General features: G+C 46.2%; 1 protein-coding gene across 2 annotated transcripts in view; it reads left to right on the top strand.

The window, feature by feature from the left end:
* Window positions 1-14,692, top strand: part of LOC144127963 (lysozyme C-1-like) — a 44,153-nt gene extending 29,461 nt beyond the window's left edge. The window contains exons 4-5 of one of the 2 annotated variants that reach the window (XM_077660984.1): window positions 9,210-9,285; window positions 13,969-14,692. In XM_077660984.1, the coding sequence (XP_077517110.1) occupies window positions 9,210-9,285; window positions 13,969-14,041 (149 nt within the window). In that variant the 3' untranslated portion in view covers window positions 14,042-14,692. The remainder of the gene's footprint in view (window positions 1-9,209; window positions 9,286-13,968) is intronic. The other variant, XM_077660985.1, reaches the window with a different exon arrangement.
* The last annotated feature ends 6,556 nt before the right edge of the window (window positions 14,693-21,248 follow it).

The raw sequence follows: 21,248 nt of genomic DNA, 5'->3' as shown, positions 1-21,248 counted from the left end.
GCGCTGCAGTGGGGCTCTTATGTTTGACTTAAAACATTTGGGCTGAATAATAGTAATCACTAACTCCCAGAGGCTGGAGTGAACGATTCCTATGGTTGCCATTTTAATGCTCTAAAGCTTCCAATCCGCCGAAAAGTGATTGTCTGTCTGTCCGAAGACTGCTTCTAACACGTGGGCCACCTTGGTCACGTGACGTTGTGACGTCATCACAAGCTGCCTTTCGGATTGGCAGCAAACTGCCCACGTGGCAGTTAAATTTAAGGATTAGTCGCGCGAGATTCCTCAGGGACAACATAGGTCTCACAAGCCCCTCGGATGGAAGCACCTGCCATCGCAGGGCAGTGGCGCGTAGCTTAACCGCTGCACCTCTGCGCCTGGAGCGGAACCAGGACTTCCAGGTATCTATGAATGTTGAGAATGACCAATTCTACCGCACTGCAAGCCTAAAATGAAGTAATAACACGCAAAATTATATTGTATGACATAACAACCAAAGAGAGCATGTTCAGGACAAGCAACCACATAGAAAGTCAAGATAATTCATGCAAAACAGGACTAATGGTGCTAGCGCAGGATAATTTATGGTTAACCTCAAGCTAAACCACCCATGATTTTTTTTTGCTTGCACGTCTACGCCTTACCCAAGCGCTTAGTGTCAATTTCCTACCATGCATGCTAGAAATTTGATTCATAAAATCAGGCGCACGATTACGTGGTCACACGTCTCACCAGAGACAAAAATAAACCAAAACAAGTTCCTGTTATTTGAAGAGCACCACAACTTTCGTTTTTATACCCTCGTACAATGCAAGACCGAGTGAGCGATGATTCAGACCAAGGTGGTTAAGGTGCTGCTTTATTTTCATGGTAAGACTACAGTGGTCGCCTTTGCCTACTACATTGCTGTACCACTTTCCTATACCGCAGTTCCAGAGAAAACAGAATATAGAAAGAAGATATGACTGGAGTGAACTACTCACGGCGTGAATAAAAAATTGCACACCAAAGGCGCCAACAGGCTTTGATTTGACAGTCGAATTTCGTAAAAGCATTTTTCGCGCTGCATCCAATTCTGTGAAATCTCACTGAGCTGAAATAAGACTTCGATCGTTACGGTAAAGAAGGCAAAGAACTTGGGAATTCAACAGCCTTGCTAGGTATAATTTCTACGTGTTTTACTCTACACTCTGTTCATCCGACAGACTCGGGGCTGGTAGGGCTGATAATGAGAATGTCGACTGCGGTACCATGACTCCCGTTGGACTGGCGGCCACCCGCACGGCCCGGCCAGTGGCCCCTTGTTAGCGCACTATACAAGGTGTTTCTCCGAATACTTTACACAGTTTTTAAAAATAGGGTATTTGAATTAGAAGAGCGCTTTTTTCGGCGGTGCAGAACATCACGGCGACAGAGAAGGTGTGCTGCACCCGCGTTTAGTCTTTCACCCTCAGAAGCAGCGCTTTAAAATGGGAATTCACACGGGCGGCACAGGAAAAGCATCAGCCCGGAGTATGGTCTGGGCCACCACCCTCTCCGTCGAATATTGAATTCTTCCCTCCCTCAATCTCACCTCATCCTGTCTTCCCTCCCACGCCCTCACCTCACCATGTCTTTCCTCCCTCGCCCTCGTCCTCACGTATTTTCATCCGCCCATCCTATTCAGCCTCACCTCCCCAAGTGAAATCCTCATGAGGTGAGGGTGAGGACGCCCTCATGCGGGTTCGCCCTCGTGAGGATGCCCATCTCTGGAGAGGACAGGAGAGTTAGAAAACGTTGTGTAGAGGGAAATATTAGTCCAGCGTCGGAATCGTGTGCGCTAAGGAACGCATGCTATCCTCGCGGCCCTTGTTCGCCTCAGCATAAGTGCGTGTTCGAGGAAGGTCAGAAAGTGGTGAAGAGTCGTTGCTGAGAGGTGTCTGTCAGGGAAGAGGAAGTGTTAAATGGTGGGCGTTGGAATTCTCTTGCCGACGACGGACGATGCGTAGAGCATCCGATGCAATGACAGACGATGCACTTCTGAAACGCACCCCAGACGTAGGTAATTAATGCCCAATACATGCCTATGATTATGCTGTACTCGCACGGTGCATCTTTCATTTCTACCATTGCCCGAATTCTGGGTCAGGCTTTCATGTACAGGCAAATGGCAGAAAGAAACCAGCTACGCGCGAAAAACTTTACGTCAGAAATTACGTATGGTATATTGAGTTGTCTTGGGTGTTATGGCACACAGGCAACTAAGGCAATGATGTGCCAAGCTCAGTATGCTATACTGAGTCCAGAAGGAAAGATAGTGCCGCAAGCGAGAGTTTGAAATGCACAACTACTTGGAACTGTGTGCAGCATACATCGTTTCATAAAGAAGTCATTAAATATCGTTCTTGCCAAATAGATTCGACCCAACATAATTAAGACGATGGTAATAACTTTTTTGCGAATAATCTTACTCAATTGGATTAAAAAGCTTCGATATAAGCATTATACAAGCCCGGCCTGCACCATTTTTTGTGCATTTGGGAGTAATTCCAGAAAAGGCATCATGGCGTTTATTTGAAAGAAGGAGAACATGCTTATTTCTAAGATTCCGCTTTGTCAATTTCCGCAGTCGTGCTTCGAAAAGAATAATACACAATCGCATTGCCTCTCAACGATCCTCAGAAGTGTCTGTCCCATGATCGTAAAGATCTCGACAGCATCTGAGTGCACCTGCCTGCAACACACTCTGATAGAATTCCATAGCTGCAATTAAAGCATTGCACTTGCAGTCACCCTGCATTGGGTACATGCTGGGATCGAGGGAATTCCGAGGAAGTTGGCTCATCAACGTCACCATCCGGGGGCTCATCAATTCGCTCTCCAAATCCAACGTCAGCGGCAGACGCCCGCAACATGCAAAGAGCAATTAGCTGAACACTGTCAGGACAACAGGGAAAAAAAGCTCAATGTTACACCAGCGCCACTCAACGGGGAAAAAAGCACATGTCCTTCCCACAGTTCAAACTGACACTCTCCTCAACCCACTAATGCTCTGCAACTTCGGATAGCGTGACAGAGCTCTCTGTCCTGTCTGGAGATAACGGAAGATACAGAACACTTTCTGAGCTCATTTACCTAACACTGCCTTTACCTCTTCTTATTTTTCTTGCCTTCCCCTTCCTTCTTAGAGAGCTTCGCTTCACCGCGCTGACTGCGTGTTTAGGCTCTCTACTACTGAGCCGGAGTGGCCGGTTTCGAAACCGGCCGCGTTTCGATGGAGGCGAAACGCAAAGGTGTCCGTGTGCTGTGCGATGTCAGAGCACGTTAACGATCCCCAGGTGGTCGAAATTGTTCCGAAGCCCTCCACTACGGCACCTCTTTGTTCATTTATTATTTCACTCCCTCCTCTATCCCTTCCCTTACGGCGCGCTTGTGGTGTCCATAGGGATGTGAGATAGGTAGTTAGTCTTTATTTCCTTGTAACCAATTTATTCATCACTTATACACTCTTCTAAGTGCAGCATATAAATGTCGATGATCATGTGAGCACGATTAAATACCAGGTGGCAATGCCGTCCCTGCCGACTTGGCCCTTCTTGAATGCTCAACCTATGAAGAAATCAAGCAAAAAAATTATTACCTCCACATTATGCTAGCTAATGTACCCAATTTCAAAAGGCAACATCAAAATGTTGTAACTGCGGCCTAAGTTTTAGAAGCAGAAAATGGCAGCAATTAGCAGCAGTTAATATTTGGTTCATTTTGTGCAGCTTTGTTGTTAACAACGAAGTCGAAGGCCTCGAACCAATTGGCAGAACCAGAGACTGAAATTTTTTTATACAGCAAATATCTTGTGATTTCCTCCGCAACATTTCTCAGAAAATGAGAGGCGAGGAATGGCAGGACGCTGGCTAAAAATCGCACATTCGCACTCCCTTTTTCTTCACACATTTTCCTCAGAGGGACGCCATACATTTTTATCGGAGCGCCCTGGCTGCTGAGCACATGGTGACATTAATTCTTTATATCCAAACTTCGAGTAATAATGAGTGCACGGCGTGCAATTGGTGGGTTGTGAATTCGGGACTCTGGGCAGTAAAGGGATCTGGTAGGCAGCACCGATGCACCAATCATAACGAACAATTTCAGCGGTCCATAGAGTCTTCCATGCCATCGGTAACGGAGAATTCGTAATGAGTTCCCAGCCCATCTCATATACTGCACCATGCAGCGGGACCTCTGCAGGCGGTGAATCCCCTGCCATGCACAGTGAGCTTCTGGCTTCAGTCACTGCAGTATTCTTCGGAGTACCGGTACTGCCCGATGTCTCCGCGGGGGCAGCCATGCCCGTGACAACCCCCTGCAGACGCGCAGCGGGAGGCGGTTTCTTCCCAGCCGAAAATGCGTTTCCTGTGCAGTACTGCACGATAGCGTTGCCGATTATCGAAAGTAGTGAACAAGCGAATACTTAAACCGTCTTTGATTTCCCAGGCGGCCTTGTAAGGCTTGAGCTGTTACAATATTTATTGTTTTCTTTTGCCCGTAGAACGGCGGGACCGGAGCGCTGCTGTTCACAGTTGCGGAAGGAACAGCCTTCGCGCAAGCAAACATCGCCTTTCTGTCACGAATCTGTGTTGCTTAAAAACGTGCTGTGGAGACCGAGCGGGAATGAGAGATTCAAGTAGGCCATTACTATGCCAGTATATCAGCTGCGAACAGGCCTGCAGGTCAAGTAGTGTCGCATCTCATGTTTGATACAAAATTATATCCATCATAGTCATTCGGTCTTAGTTACAGTTCTTGAGTCGGTGATTGCACAGGAGATCGCGCATAACAACATAAGCACCGCTGCCTTATGTGGATGGAAATGGATGCAAGCAGCTTTAAAGCTAAAAAAGGGCAAATATCCCTCCTGAAGCTTAGGAGAACGATTAAAAAAAGTCGAAAATAAACTCACTGAACAAAAATAATGTGGCACACAAGCAAGGAAGTCTACGTTAATTATTGTTTTTCAAGAAAGGTGTGCGAGGTCATGTAGTGTACAAAGTGAATGGCTGAGAAGTAATGTGCATATATTATCCCTCTAAAACAGATGAATACGTTTAATTTTGTTTATTCTGTGTATGCTGCGATGCTTGAAAAGCCTTAATTCTGAATTATTTAGCCCCGCAATTGTTTCCTAAGTTCTTTGGAAGCTAAGCAGTGTCACTCTTCCCCGACCGCTCAGTTGGCTGCTAGATGACTGGGCGAGCTGGTACTCATCCTCCTCCTCATCATCATCAGCCTGACTACGCCCACTGCAGGGCAAAGGCCTCTCCCACGTCTCTCCAATTAACCCTGTCATTTGCCAGCTGCGCCCACCCTATGCCTGCAAACTTCTCAATGTCATCCGCCCACCTAACCTTCTGCAGCCCCTTGCTTCTTTCGCATTCTCTTGGAATCCACTCCGTTACCCTTAAGGACCAGCGGACCAGTCTTCGCATTAAATGCCCTGCTTAAGCCCATTTCTTCCTCTTGATTTCGACTAGGATGTCATTAACCCGCGTTTGTTCCCTCACCCACTCTGCCCGCTTCTGGTGTTTTAACGTTACACCTATCACTTTTCTTTCAATAGCTCGCTGCGTTTTCCTTAACTTAAGCTGAACCCTTTTCGTTGCTTCTGCCCCGTAGGTAAGTACCTTTAAGATACAGCTGTTGTACACCTTTCTCTTGGGGGATATTGGTAAACAGTTAAGCAGCGATGGCGCAGAGGTAGAGCATCCGCCTCACGTGCAAGAGGACCGGGGTTTGAATCCTGGTGCCGCGCAATTCTCCACCGGGTTTGAAAAGAAAAACCGCGTGTCGATGGAATTGCATAAACAGGAGCGGCCTGATCTCGGTGACCGGAACAGACAGCGCACTCCCTCACCAGAACAGGATTTGGCCACCCTGGTGTAGTACTTGGCCACAACCTTCTATGAACAAACCAATTAACCCTCGGCCCTCTGTTGGTACTGCATCATCTTAAAACGAGCCAAAGGACGCAACAAGAGAAAAGAACATCAGACAAGGCTGGACGCTAAACTCAAAATTTATTCAAGAGAAAAGGCAAGAGAAAACTTGCACACAGATGTACGCGCACATAATCCAAAATAGTGAAATGGCGGATAACAAAAACAATAAATGTTGTGCAAGTATTCCATCTAAAAAAGGAAGTTCCTTCTGCTGAAGGTCGACAGACGGCTTTGCCACACGTCATGTCTTAGCGATACAGTGCGCCTCAGCTATCTCCCTACATATCTTTTTGTCACTTCCATACACCACTAAACTGTCACAGAAATCGGGCGGGCCAACTGTCGGGTCATCCTGCGATTTACATTCATGAGATTGGCAGTGCAGTGCCTGATCAGATGCCTCCTTACCCTCCCAACCAGTTAAAGTGCTCATTCAGGCGCACATTCAGATATCTGCCTGTCTGCCCATACTACTATGGCCATCTGATATTGGTAGCTGCTCCCATTGCCGTAGGGCGTTACAGCAGACGTCACTCTAGTCGAGACAGAAACATGCCCATGATCCCTCCTGGTAGCATAAACACGTCTCGATCCCATGTCGAAGTGGCATACCGGCGCCGACGCCCACAAGGCACGGAGCACGACGACACGTGTGACACGCCTGACGAGTTTCACCGCCGCTTATTCAGTCTGGGCAAAGAAACTGGGCCGCGTTTGTGTAACGAAATGGCGCAGCATGGTCCGCGTGTTTTGTCACATTGACTTCACGGTCAAATGAAATGGAAAATGAAATATATTGTTATAGAATACGGCTCCAAGGTTCCCCGATGCCAGCTTGTACTCCCTTGGGCTTTGGGGTTTGCAAGCTGCTGCCTAATCCCCCCCCCCCCCCCCCCCTATCTTGTTTCGCCAGTGTCTTAGTGAAATGTCTTTTTTTTTTCTTTTCGGTATCAGCAGCTTGAAGAACATTCGTAATTTAAACGGCACAACACTTGTACTGTGTCTTTTGCTCCGTCCTTTGGTTCTGAGCTGTTTAAGCTGCGAACTATTAGCAACTTCATTGAATCGCAACCTTAATTTTAAAAACGTGTACTTGCTTCTATGATAGGTTGAAGCGAAACGTAGTGTCGGTACCAACATTAATTAGTTTTCTTCGCTTGTAGCGCTTATTTTCAACTTGTCTGTTAATCGGAAATTTTAGTCAGAGGCATTATATAGGTTTGAAGCATTTTGCCGACTAAAATTTTTATTTATTTATTTAGATCACACTGTTAGCCTCTTCAGAGGCTGTTACAGGAAAGGGCGAAAGAGACGCGCAAAAACACAGGAACATACAAATGAAGGCACAGCAACTTCAAAAACAAATTGAGAAAATACAATGCCACCACAAAACAAGTCAGCATTTCGAGCGCCAAGGCGACAGTACATTCTAGGCAGCATTTATATAAAAAACAAAACGGTGGAATACTACAATTACACAAGGCAAAGTGTGAAAGAAAGGAGGTGGTTCTGGCAGATATTCAAACAATAAAAAATGACACTAATGAGCTATGAAAAATAATATATGACAAGGGTCAAGAAGGATGAGCAGTACTAAGCCACGATAGAAATTAGTTTAGTGACGGGCTTCTGACTTTCATTTGTTAATGCTTTCCATTTCGTGACTCCCTGTGGGAAGTAAGAATACCGAAATGTGCCGCAATGAAATCTAAATTCCGCTAAATGTTTAGAGTGTTTTGTGCGCGTGTTTCTTGTTAATGAAGGTGACAGGCATCGGTTTACGTCTACTTTAAGTGCTCCTCTCAAAAGTAGGTAACGAAACTTCAGGAGTAAGAGATGGGATCTGCCACTGATAGCGGGAAGACAAGTTCGATTAAGGAGATCATTTGGAGAGTCGTTTATTCTCTACTTACTATAAATAAATCCAACTGCCCTCCTCTGGACACCCTCTAGTTTCACTACCAGCAGATAATGTTGTATTGAAGTATAGAACAAACCAGGGGTGTGCAAGCCAGTAACTTAGAGTAGCAGGGGATGCAGACGGGATAGATCGTTTGAGGGACAAAAGTGCGGTAAGAGCACTGCTTGTTATGTAAGAGACCTGCTTGTTGGAACACAGTACAACACCAAGGTATTTATATTCATCCACCAATTATAACGCGACAACGTTAAGAAGCTCGTGTCGCAGAAAAGTCGGTGTCGTCGGCGGCGTTGGCCGTGAGTAAAAAATGGCGCATCTCGGTGGACACATGAACCGCGCCGTAAGGGAAGGGATTTTTCTCTTACGGCGCGGTACGGGTGTCCAGCGAGAATTTTGAGACAGGCGACATTTCCTTTCCTTAAAACCAATTTTCATTTATTTTTCCTTCCCTTACGGCCCGGTTCGGGTGTCCACCCAGATATGTGAGACAGGCGTCCTTTCCTTAAATTGTCCAACGGGCCACGCGTCGCGCCGAACGGGCGATAACGTTCAGTGCACCAATTGGCAACGCTGCAGCACGCTGTCGCGTCTCACTCCTAAAACGATGCTTAAGCGTCCTCCAAATTTTTATCCCTAGTTTATAAATTTTATAGGAGATGTTCAGGGGTTTTGCCTTCCTTGCCACTGACATAGCTACTGTATTCTCTAAATTAATGGTTATCTGCCAGTCTTGACACCAGTCTGCTATATTAGTCAGTGCTATGTTTAGAAAGATAGTTTTTGCGGAATTTAATCTCTTTGTAAAAAATGTAGTAATATACAAACATGCGAACCGTGGCGTCTCTGTTATGCAATATATTATCTATGTAGAAGAGTAAATAAGAGGTGCTAGAACAGTACCCTGTGGTACCCCCGAGGACACTTCAACACAGTTCGAGGATTGACCTTCACAATGAACAAATTGGGGCCGACCTGATAGATATGGTTTTATACAGTCTGTGACTGCGTTAGCCTCTAGAAAGTTATCAGGTTTATCTATTAATTCGAGCTGGACATCCAACGAATTAAAAACGGAGCGCTCGATTGTGCTGGCGCCTTATTTATGCTTCCGAAAATCGCCCCTTCGTTTAGACGCCATAGGGCTGAAATGAGATTTGCCGGCGCAGATTAAATATCGAGTATTACGATTTTTAGAAGGTGCCGTGGACACTAAGATACCACCGCGTCCAGTACTATGTAAACAAAGAATGGAATCCACATGCTCGATTTACGTCGCAGGCCTCGATCGGCGTAACCAGACGACCATCGTTTCGTTTCAGCGTTCCTGGACGAAAACCTCGAGGACGACATTCGATGCGCGGGGCTAGTTCGCCATATGTGGGGCTTCAAGTACTGGTGAGCACTGCTGACATTTCACGCAGCACTTGTGGGCACCCGCCGCAGTGGCTCAGTGCTTATGGCGCTCGGCTGCTGACCCGAAAGAGGCGGGTTCGATCCCGGCCTTGGCGGTCGCATTTCGATGGAGAATGTCAGTTAACAGTATAAAGCCGAGGTGGTCGAAATTACTCGGAGCCCTCCACTACGCCTGCCTCATAGCCTCAGTCGCTTTGGGACGTTAAACACCACAAAACCAAAGCAAACTTGCTGTCTGCAGTTCTGTGCACTGCTTCGGAACCTTCTGCCGTGGCTAGCACCACCAAGGGAGTCCAACCGTTGCTGTGCAGTACGGCTGTACCCTAGCATTGGTCGCGTGTTCTGCCAGCGTACACGCCTGGCGCTAATGGAGTTCAAAACCACCGTGAGTGAGTTAACCACGACAGGGAAGCGACCAGCTGCGAAGTTTTTGTAGTCCGTCAGCAGTTTGCTGTATGTGAGACGCTCGTGCCTTTGCACGATCTCTCAACGGTGCACCGCATGATTGTTCAGGCGAAATTCTGCATACCGTTCCACGGCCCCAGCCCGGTACCAACTTTGCGACGGGCTCGTAGCATCTTGAAATCAGTGCATAAATGTGGGCCAGTTGGTTTTACATTTAGTGTGAATAACGCGCTACACACAAACAAAAACGACAACTGCGCTTGCCTTGTGTCCCCCGTTCCAGTTGTCGTTTTTGTTTGTGTGTAGCGCGTTATTCACACCAAATCTTGAAATCAGTTTCATGTAGAAGCTCATGGTTGAATGAAGGTGATCAAACCCTGTCGGGTACGGAACTAATGCAAGACATTCACTGACTAGCACAGGTTTGAGAAATAATTGTGTACAGCCATGCTGCGGCAAAAGCACAGTGCGCATTTCAGTACTTATTAGTTTTGGTTTGTGTGCTGATCACCCACGCTGTTAACTTCGGGCAGAGGAAACTGTTGGTTGCACAGCTGAAGTTGTGCGAAAAACTTGGATCCTCAAAGCTGGCAGCAGCATCAAGTGAGCGAACGTGAATTAGCGGCACCAGAATTTTTTGCGTATGTGCGCACTTGGTGAAATTTTTATAGCCACGGAGTTTGTTGTTGTTGGGTGCTCTTTTTATCTGACCAGTACATATTGTAGGAAGATCGAACAGAGTACTAAGACGGAACAATGAAAGGTTAGACATAGTGCTGATTCGATACTGAGTCTTTTATTGCAGGCGTGCTAAACAATACGAATAACAAGAAGTCACTGCGCTCCAAATTAGCTTTTTTCCCGTTTTCACTTAATTCCTAATTTTGCTAGTATGGTTTCTATTTCCTGTTTTAACTTAAATCCTATTTCTGCTAGTATGGTTTCTCTTCGTATTCATTGCGTGGCAGAAAAAGAGAGTCTCTGTTGGGATGTGGCGCTGTGCCTGCGTGCTTCCCAGTGATCTGTGACTCTAGTCCTTGCTATGCTGTCTCAGTGCGCTGTTCAATCTTCACTTGCCTGTTCTGCGTTTGTTGTTCTGCGCTAAAATACATATAGGATTGGTACCCGCTGCGATGGCTCTGTACAAAGCGTACCACTGCGGGTTGGACACCTGCGATGACAGCTCCATTTTAGCGTTCTGTGCTTTCGATGCACGCTGATGAAGACCAGGTGGTCGAAATTCAGTGCGGCCGCTTTAGACAGCCCGTTGTGTTGCTTTAGCGCTCAAAATACCGTCAGTAACTCAAGGAAGAATACATTTTTGTTACGATCCGCAGCGCATGATGTTTGGCTCCATTTACCCGTCTTGAGTGCTTGACGTGTCTGGTCGAAAAGCGTAAGGAGCTCTCTTATATGTACACCTGTCACACGGGCAGTTCCAATGTCCATTGAGTCATTGTACGTCGAACTCAATAAGGATCGACTCAACGTAGGTTCACGAATGGGCAGTGGAATCTCAAGGGCAGTTGAAAATTACCTCACACTCATCCTACCTACAGAAATCAAGACATAAAACTGTAAACAAACTAAAAATATTTTTCGTTTAATTACAAAATTTGAAACTAAGTAGTTCATGAACTAAATTTTATTCCGTAGTCAAAAGGACAGCTCGGCAGACTCTCCATAGTCAGACATAAACAAACCGATGCTGTTCTTGTGCGGCGTGGCGCTGCTTTTCGGTTTATGGCAGCCGAGACCAATGAAGTTCCCCGTAGCCACGAATGCCGCAAAGGTGGTCGGTGGTCCGTGATAGCTTTGCCAGTGAAAAATGAATGCTTCCTAAACGAATGTTGCATCCGTGTCCATCGTTGGCCCGGCATCACTGTCTCTGTGTTAATGCAAAGGTATTACTTGGCTCATCGGCAACTAAACCCGGCGTCGGCGTTGACCAGCAGCAGTGGTCCCAAAAATCCCAGATGACGTCGCCGTGATATCAAAGAAAGGCAAAATATTGTTCCGAAGGTGCGCGGAATTGAACCCAGGAATTTCAGATAACGAGGCGAGCACGCAACCCATAGGCCGCAAAAGTGCTTTTTTTAGACGTATTTGTTACACAGAAATTATGTTCTATTTTGATAAACTGTGTACAAAGCGTGCAGGACTGATGTTCTCTATGATGTTTTTTGTAGCGACTCGCCCCCCCTCCCCCTGCCCCGTGTAATGTCCTCGAAGGAGGACATTAGGGGTATGCTGAATAATTAAACATACAAAAAAGCAGAGCAACAGAGCACTAGACGGAGGTAAGGCTGAGCACGTCATCAAGAGGGAGGGCCACTACGGTTTAAAGTAGTCTACGGCTGAAAAGTTTAAAGGTTTGAAAACCATCATTTGGCAGAAACGAGTCTTCTTCTAAACAACTGATTCACAGTGCCGGTCCGCATTCGAGTTCTCCATAAGCTCTGTAGTCGAAACAGGAAGCGCATATCAGAGGTTCATCAACATATTGCACTCAGGTAAAGTATCGTAGGGTAAGAGAAGTCAAATAATTTCACTTTTTCAAAGTCCGTTACTAGACATCCCAGAACAGAATTGCGTCCTTACACTTGCTGTAGCAATGTTAAATTTCTCCAGGACGTCACAGAGGCGGCAGTTTACAGAGGACACATAAATGCTCTATTTCTGAAGCGAATTCTACATGGGCAACGTTAACGTATGTAGTTTTTAGACGAAATTAAGTCCTAATGCACGGTGAAAGCAACAGTTTTCGCACCCGGGTAACTGCATCATGTGCAGGCAATCCAAATTGTCTAAACTACATTGAACTGCAAATTGGAGGAGAGAAAAGCATTGCAATCAAGTCTCTAAACGTTTTCGCTACACTGAAATTAAGAACTGTGTTGAAAATGAACTGGCAGAAAGAGCACAGAAAAATAGACCTCGTGCATAAACCCGATAAATAAGGACGGTCAGAGAACTAGTACACAGACAGCGTAGACAGAGCAATAATTAAATTGTCGGAAATGTCGCCAAAAAACAAAAAGCGGGCAACAATCGGCCGCACATAAAGATACACTAAACCTAGCCCAACCGCGCTGACAGATTGGAAAAGAAAATCACGCCGCACGGGGTCCATAAAAGAACCCCCCCAAAAAGTTGCAAAAGTTCTGTGGAAGCGTTGAATACAAATCCTGGCGCAGTGAATAATCTGCAAAACAATAAATTTTGGTTGGATAGTGTAAGCGAGCGCCCTTTTACATTTATAGCTTTGCTTCCGTGAGTGTCCTTTCGTGTCCCTACACTAATTTCTGTGAGGGGGCCTCCCCTGCATTTTACGACGGAAGTGGCGAGTGCCCCTTTTGTTCGCAAGTCGGGCGGCGCGCTCTTGAGTCTCATCTCGTACGGCAGCCGAAGCGCGGACCCAAGAACCTTGCGGCGTTTTTTGGAAAGGGCCCCAGAATGTGTTCGTCTCTTCTGTGCGTGTTTTCAGAGGAGCGTACTTGTGTATGTCTAACTGCTGGCGCGTTCACCCTGGCACAGACCAGAACAGCCTTTGTGTGGCCCAGAGCCGGTCTCTGAGACGGGCGAGGCCAGTGTGCGTGTGGAGCTAGACTGTGTGACTACGCGAGTGATGTGCGCGATTTTGTAAACATGTATTTTAGTCCCTTGGTGAAGTTTTCTGTGCTGTTACAAGTGTGCGGTTAATTGTCTTTATTCTGCAACTTTCCAACGCTAGGAACTAAGAAGTTACAAGTGGTAGCCTTGCCGAGTATTGACGGACAACGTGGGGCAAATGTCTGAGCATAAGGGAAAAGTTATAAATAGGTAATTAAATGAGTAAATAAATAAATAGAAAAACAACCATTTTGCATTCAAAGCGCATAAGTAGTCTAAGTACGCTCTTAGTTTTTGTGGCGAATTGTGAAGAATTTTAACAGCTTTATCGGAGCAAACTTGCAGTTAAAAAAGCACATCAGTATTAGGCTGGCTTTATTCAGCTCCACTTCACGTTTATACTCACTATTGCTGTCCCTAGCTCCATCTGACAGATCGTATGTTCACAACCCGGTGATCGTTGGAATTTCCCGTGTGGTAGCGGTGCATCGATCGTCATTGACTCAACGGGCATTGAGATTTCCCATTTTACACGGGTATTACTTCTTGGTGTTGTCACGAGGGGCACTAATGAAATGATTAATTGTGTAAATAAAATGTTAAACCACCTATTCCACTTGGGTTCCCTTCACCTCTCGCTTCGCGCAGGACCGGGTGGGAGGAGAAATGTCTCTACGCCAAGGTGTCGCCGTTCTTGGACGGATGTGACTACGAGAACTGACTACCACCGCTGCTTTCATTCGGCTCGTCTCAGTGCCAGTTGCTACATCGTATAATGCCTTTACCTGCCGGTGCTGGCGTCAGCAGCTACTTGTTGGCCCGCTTTGTTTCACTGCACTTTAGGTCTCACTATTCATCGCCTCGCGTTGACTTCGTCGAGAACGCAAAGAGCTGCACAATTAATCTAACCAGACACGGAATACACGCTGTATGAGACAGCATGATAATTCTTATAACTATATTTCGGCGCTATATTTCGGTGCAACGTTTTTACCGTTGACTATTTTTGTTTATCTTTTAGCAGACACTGCAGGCCAGTATGAGGCCCAAGGTGTATTGGGGAACGCATGTAAAAAGCCAACTTTGCAGTGTGCGAAGCAAAGCGAACTAGAGGTATAAGAAATAAGCGCCGAGGTAAAGGTAAGCACCTCAGCAAAAGGAAACATCTGAGCAAATGAAAGCAGTTAGAGTTCAAAGAGATGATCAGTTGCTGGAACTACTTTTTGGAACTACTATCGACACCCCGACGCGGTCGGGGTGTCGATAGCGCTAGCTCTTTAATTTGCTTGAACCGTGGTGCCGCTACAATTGGTTTGTTGTGCATGTGAGCGTTGTTTGGTTAGCCCGTAATAAACGGTGTTATGTCTGCTGCTTTTGGTCCGTTACTCGTTGGCCGATACCATGGCACGCGGACCGCCTTAACGAGGCAGTTTCCCGCATTGGTCTGCATTTTTCTGTCACATGCTCAGCTTTCCTAGGATGGATGGATGGAAGATTGCAGCTTCCCCTTTGAAACGGGGTGGCGGCAGTTGCCACCGTGCTCGACTTTTTTTTCTTTACATATCTTCAAGGGTGTTATAAATTTTTCTAAAAATTCGCGTTTTTCAGTTAATTCATTTTTAGTTAATTCATTTTCTAACCTTATGTCGCCTCTCTACTTTTGATCCACCAATCTTCTAACCTTGTTTAACAGCAGCGCAAGGGACAAAGGACGGTACAAGTGCACACACACTTGTCTCGTCATTTGTCCCTTGCGCTGCTGGAAACAATGTCACACCAACTTGCCCAAGCTTCTACAGAATCTTCTAACCGTTTTTTTCCTAAATTCCGCCGCAGATTCATTCACACGACCACTGTTATCTCCAAACCTTAGGGCCTCAGGGAAAGTGACTGTGCTTGCATCGGTATCGGGATGAACACCATCACACTGGAGCACGAGATGTTCGATTGTTTCTACAGATTTACCACACACTGCACATGTGTCATCTTCGTTAATTTTTTTCTTGTACCTGCGCACTTAAGACACCTTCATGCAGCTTCACAGATTAGGGCACTACCTCTAGTTATCATAGTGTCACGTAGTGGTGATGGTAGTCGAAGGAGCGATGAAGACGGACAAAAGGATCTAAAAGAAAACTGTTTATTGGGCTGACTTGCGCCCACAACGGACTGAATCACTTGGCGGCGGCGAAGCGACAAGCGTGCCCGCCGCTGTCGGCCGTGCTAAATTCAAAGCTGATAGCGAACTTTCGAGATAAAGCGTTCAAAGTTACTAGAACAATGTAGAATCAGCTCTGCCTAGTTGCGATCAATCGAGATAAATCTAGTCGCGTCTTGCGTCGCAAACAAAGCGATAAAGTGGCATGGCGGCAGATTTGAAGAATGAAAAACACTGCAAATATTCGCTGCAATAGAACGATTTTTCCTGATCTGGCTGTTCCAATTTCGATATAGTTCTACACCATGTTTCTTTTCCATTCAATTAATCCAGACATCAGCAAGTTGTGCCATAATTTCCCCGCCAGTAGCGAACACCGCGTAATTCAGTGGGGATATTTTAAACTTGCAATTGTTGAGAAATCGGAGTTTTCCCGAGAGGTTCTGCGCAAGTATAGCAATTATCATTGCCGCCTCTTCCTCCACGATACTCAATCTGACTGATAAAATGCTCCCTGCTCGCACACGAACTATTTCCGACGGCCAACAGAAAATCAATAGGATGTGTAGAGCATTTGAAATTCCCGCGGTCAATGGATGGATGGATACGGCTGAACCCTTTAAATCGGGCGGTGGCTCACGCTACGTAGCCATGACATAAAATTTTACTCTTCTCTTGATTTTAGCCACCAATCAGATAACCTTCGCTTGGTTATTTCTGCCAACCAACTGCCAAGCTTCTCAGAAAATGTATAGCTTTTGTTTGTAGCATTGTGGCTAGGCTGAGGTAGACGCTAAATAGTTATTACTCCCTAACTCAATGCCTGATTCTGATGTCCATTTCGTTGCTTTTAGCTCGCTGTGGAAAGGCCGACTCATGCCATTGGAGATGGCGTGGAATGCGATGGTTATTACGTGTGCAACACGAAATCGGCTGAAGAGGCTGCAAAAGTGCGTGGACTCAAACTTCCGGTCTGGGTACATTGCGATGGTCTTGGTAACACTGTAACAAGCTACCGAATAAGTAAGAGCGTAGGCAGCCGTTTCCAAAGTGACCTTGCAGAGAGGCACAGCTTCAAGATGAGTGCATACTGATAATTCTTTGCTAGAGGCAGCGGACCGGTCCGGTCATTGTGCAGATGCCTGAAGTGCGCCCTGTGGGTTGCGAGAGACCTGGTGCAGCTGACTGCACTTTTTGTGAACATTGGGCTCCTGGCATTAGAGGCACGCTTCAGTCCATCATCGTACGTCGTCTAACGTATCGTCCTGCGGCATGGCGCCTCGATACTTATTATCAGAGATAGAGGCACCGCTTTCATTGTCAAGTGAAGAAAGAAAAGCGGTTGCGCTGAAAAGAAAAACGTTCGAGCCGGGATTAGAGCCGTTGCTGCTCGAGTCCCGAGCCGGGCACGCTACAACTCGGCCGCTGAAGAACGTTCGTTAAACTTGGTTAAAGGGGGCTCTTGAGTGTATGGTGGTATTCCGCGACCCGCCGCAGATCACCTGGGGCACGACACCGCACGCTCCACCATGCTCAACCCGCTGCTGACGTTACAGGTTGGTTACATGCACAATTCCATTGAATGCAGAAGTAGCAACCGCTGCCTTGTAGCGGTGTCTTGTCCCTCCTGTTATCCCAACTGATGTTATACCTAGCAGGTGACGTGGAGCTCAACCCAGGGCCACCGACATTATTTGACAATTCATCCGTTCTAGAAGCCCTCAAACACCTTGAGGACGCACAGGTCAGCTTATCTACTGAGCTAAAAGAACTTAAGGCTACGCAAGACAACCACGAAAAACTAATATCCGAGCTAAACAACCGAAATTCTTTGTGAGAATTTGCTCATAAGAAGAAACCAGATGATTCGAAAATAGAAGAAAGTAACGAAATTAAACGTGAACTTTCAATCCTTCAGGCCGCCAATATTGACGCAAGCAATCGTATGCGAAGAAACAACTTACTTTCCTTTGGCCTTAAGTGCTGCGAAAAAGAAAGTTGGGAAGAGTCTGAAAAACAGGCACGAGCCTTTTGCTCTACTGAGCTTGGTGTACAACTAGACGCAGGTAGTATAGAACGTGCACATCGACTCGGAAAATACTGTACGGATAAACAGCGCCCAATCATTATTAAATGGAAGACACGGTCTACGCAATCAAAGATTTTGCCCCTGAAACTCGTCTTGATCGTTCCGAACCTCTGCAGTTCATCCGCCCCCAAAAATGTGCCTTCAAACTACGACTAGAAAAATTGCATGTTGGAAAATAAATGCTTTACTTAGAAGTTCAACCCCACTTCTGACTCGGTGACGGAATGTACGGCACGTGTTCCGAATGCCGATGGTAGTGAATGAAGCCCAACAAATCATGTTCACAACAGACGTCCTGCATCTTACCTCGACATTCATATCGCATTCACCAACATAAGGAGCGTAATACAAAGCGAGACCAGCTTCTTAGCTTTATCGACGACATTGACGCGCACATTACCGTTCTAACTGAAACCTGGTCAACTGAAGATATCCTCGATAACGAAGTACTTTCCGCTAATCTTAACTTCACCATGTACCGTCATGATCGCAGCAGCCGTAGAGGGGGCGGCGTTCTAATAGCTGTAAGAAATACATTGTAATCATCCTTAGTGTACCACGACGACCTACTTGAATTATCATGGGTTTCTTTCATACCTCAACTGTGAAAGCTATATTTGGTCTTGGTTACCGGCCACCCGATTATGGGCCATCTTTCAGCAACTCTCTACCGTAGTTTAGCATATATTACAGATAACTTCCTCAAATCACCTATTTTTCTTTTTGGCGATTTCAATTTCCCCCATATTAACTGGCCTCTACTTAGCGTACCTGGTAAATCGCAGTCCAGTGAGCCCGAGCAATTCCTCGATCTAACCCTTGATTTCAGTCTCCATCAAGCCATAACACTTCCGACGAGAGGGAATAACACCCTTGATCTCTTGCTGACGAGCAGTCCTGAAGACATTAAAGGTGTAACGGCTCTTCCTGGACTCAGTGACAATGCACTTCTACACATTTACATATCACTACTGCTGAAAGTTAGATAAACCGCTGAAAAGATAATCCTCAATTACAATAAAGCGAACTGCGATGCTATCAACGTGGAACTTACACGGTTTTCGGAACATTTCTGCGAGTCTTATATATCAAGAACAGTTAGTCATAACTGGAAATTATACAGAAAAACAATGATAAACTTCAGAAACAAATGCATCCCAAAATAAATATTATGTCCGATCCTAACAAGGAGTGGTTTACCGTAAGCCTGAAACGTCTCCTAAACAGAAAAAAGCGCCTATATCGATCAGCAAAAAAAATCTAACCCCCCTACTTCATGGGACCGATATTTTCAATGTACAAAAACGTATATTGAAAGCATAACTGCGGCAAAAAATAAATTCTTTTCCACCTATCTACTTAGAATTCTACAGTCGAACCCCAACAAATTCTGGCGCATTCTATCCCCTAGGTCTAGCCTGAAACAAATAGCGCTTATGGGAACTGATGGAGAACCAGTCGAACCAGATCTGTGTGCAAGCGTTTTGAACCGCTATTTCATCTCGGTGTTTTCTGCTGTAAGCTACACTACCGCCATAACTCTACCAGAATCATCAGTTGCGATGCCTATGATCCAGGTTGATGCCAACGACATCAGTAAACTTATTGCTCCTCTAAAACTGCCTTCATCAGCAGGATGTGACCATATCAATAGTAATCTACTAAAAACACATCATCGACCTCGGTCCAGATACTATAACTAATCTTTACCCAGTCTTTACAATCCGACGAAGTTCTGGATGATTGGAAGATTGCCCAAATCATCCAAGTCATTAAACGCGGTGACCGCAAATTAGCCTCTAACTACCGTCCTATTTCTCTAACCAGTGTGCCATCAAAATTACTCGAACACATTATATCCACGAACCGAAGTGACAAACCTTGCTAGTGAGCAATGGGGAAACCATCCTGCTGCAATGATCAGGCTTCACGATGCCCTGGTGACAAGCCGCATAATGTACCAGCTCCCTTTAATTTCCCCCTCGGTATCGCAGCTGGAACGCCTTGAGGTTTTGCACAGAATGGGACTAAGGAGGGCTCTCGGCGTTCCGCAGGCTGCTCCAAACAATGCAGTACTGTATGAGTCTCAATCGAAACCTCTTCGGCTAGCCGCTTCACAAAGACTTTTGCTGCAAATTGGCCGCCTCAGAGGGACTGTTGCCGGGAGAGCGCTTCTACAGCGCCTTCGAAAGAGATCTGAGTCCCGGGCGTACTTGGCTTTAAATACTCTTCGTTCTCTGGGTCTCGACCTTCGAGATCGACCTAAGACGTTGAAGCCACCTTGGTCCTTTCCGAGCCTCGACTGTTCCTTGACAATTCCCCACGTTCGCGCTAAGCGGAATTCTCCTTCAGCGGCAATGCGCTCGCTCGCACTGGAACATCTTGAGACCGAATATGCCAGTCATCTTCAAATTTTTACAGACGGCTCTGTGGACAAGGTCAGAGGATCTAGTGCAGCTGCTTTTCATATTCCGTCTTTGAAGTATGATCGGTCTGTTCGTTTTACTAAAGTCGTGTCCTCCACAATGGCCGAAAGTGTTGCCATTGAGGCAGCTCTAAAGAAGCTACGGTGTTGTACGCCTCAACCTACTGTCATAATTACGGATTCAAAATCTGCCCTTCAAAGGTTAGAGTACGGGTTCCCCACTGATGCCTTGAGTGTTAGATCCCTACGTTTGGTGCAGAATCTACATAGCAAAGGCTTCTCTATACGCTTTCAATGGGTGCCCTCGCACATAGGTGTCTTAGGCAACGAGATAGCAGACAACCTCGCCCATACAGATCTCTCCGGGATTCCAGTACATGGAGTCCCTCATGAAGTCAAGCAAATGTTCAGAGATGTGGTGTTGTGCCACTTCAGTTCTTTGTGGAGCTCTCCTCATCAGCCATGTGTGACCAAGGGTCTCAAAAGGTACCAAGCCACTTTGCTGCACCGCGTTCGCACGGATTCTGCTCGTACGCCGGCGTGGATGTATAAGACTGGCCTAGCGTTGTCACCATTGTGTTCAACGTGTGGTGTGTGTGGTGACATAGAACATTACCTCTTGTGCTGTACTTTGTACAACGCGGAACGGGCTGTGTTATTCGGATCCCTCAGGAAGGCAGGAGTTCCTCACAGTTCTCTTCGGGACATTGTTTTCCCGCGCGGGAGCCAGTCGAGTAGAAGGGATGCTTCTCGCCTTCTTCTTTACCTGCAGGACACGGATTTGGCCTCCACATGGTGACCTCAGGAGTGTCTATTTGGGTTTTTGCGGACAGTGTTTCTGTGATTTCTATTTGAGTGTCGCTACGGTGGAGCAATTGCCGGCAGCAACAGCAAGGCTAATCCCACCGGTAGCTTACAACCACTCAACTCAACTCTTTAATCTAAAGACTTTTTTAATTCGCATCAGCATGGTTTCAGGAAACACCTTTCATGTGAAACCCAGCTTGCCGAGTTCATACACGATTTGCTTTAATCCATGGATGACAACCTTAAAATAGATGCTATATTCCTCGATTACTCCAAAGCATTTGATCGGGTCCCCCACAATCATTTACTTCAAGAACTTTCATCATTATGAATTCCCGTCAACGTTATCCGTTGGATCGAAAATTTTCTTTCAGGGCGCAAGCAGTTCACTTCTACAAAGGGTAGCCACTCTCCTCTTTCCAATGTAACATCGGGAGTCCCTCAGGGCG

The sequence above is a fragment of the Amblyomma americanum genome, chromosome 4, assembly GCF_052857255.1.
Source record: "Amblyomma americanum isolate KBUSLIRL-KWMA chromosome 4, ASM5285725v1, whole genome shotgun sequence".
Taxonomy (NCBI): Eukaryota; Metazoa; Arthropoda; class Arachnida; order Ixodida; family Ixodidae; genus Amblyomma; species Amblyomma americanum.
The sequence above is the reverse complement of the archived record's forward strand: the minus strand, read 5'-3'. Positions and strand labels throughout refer to the sequence as shown.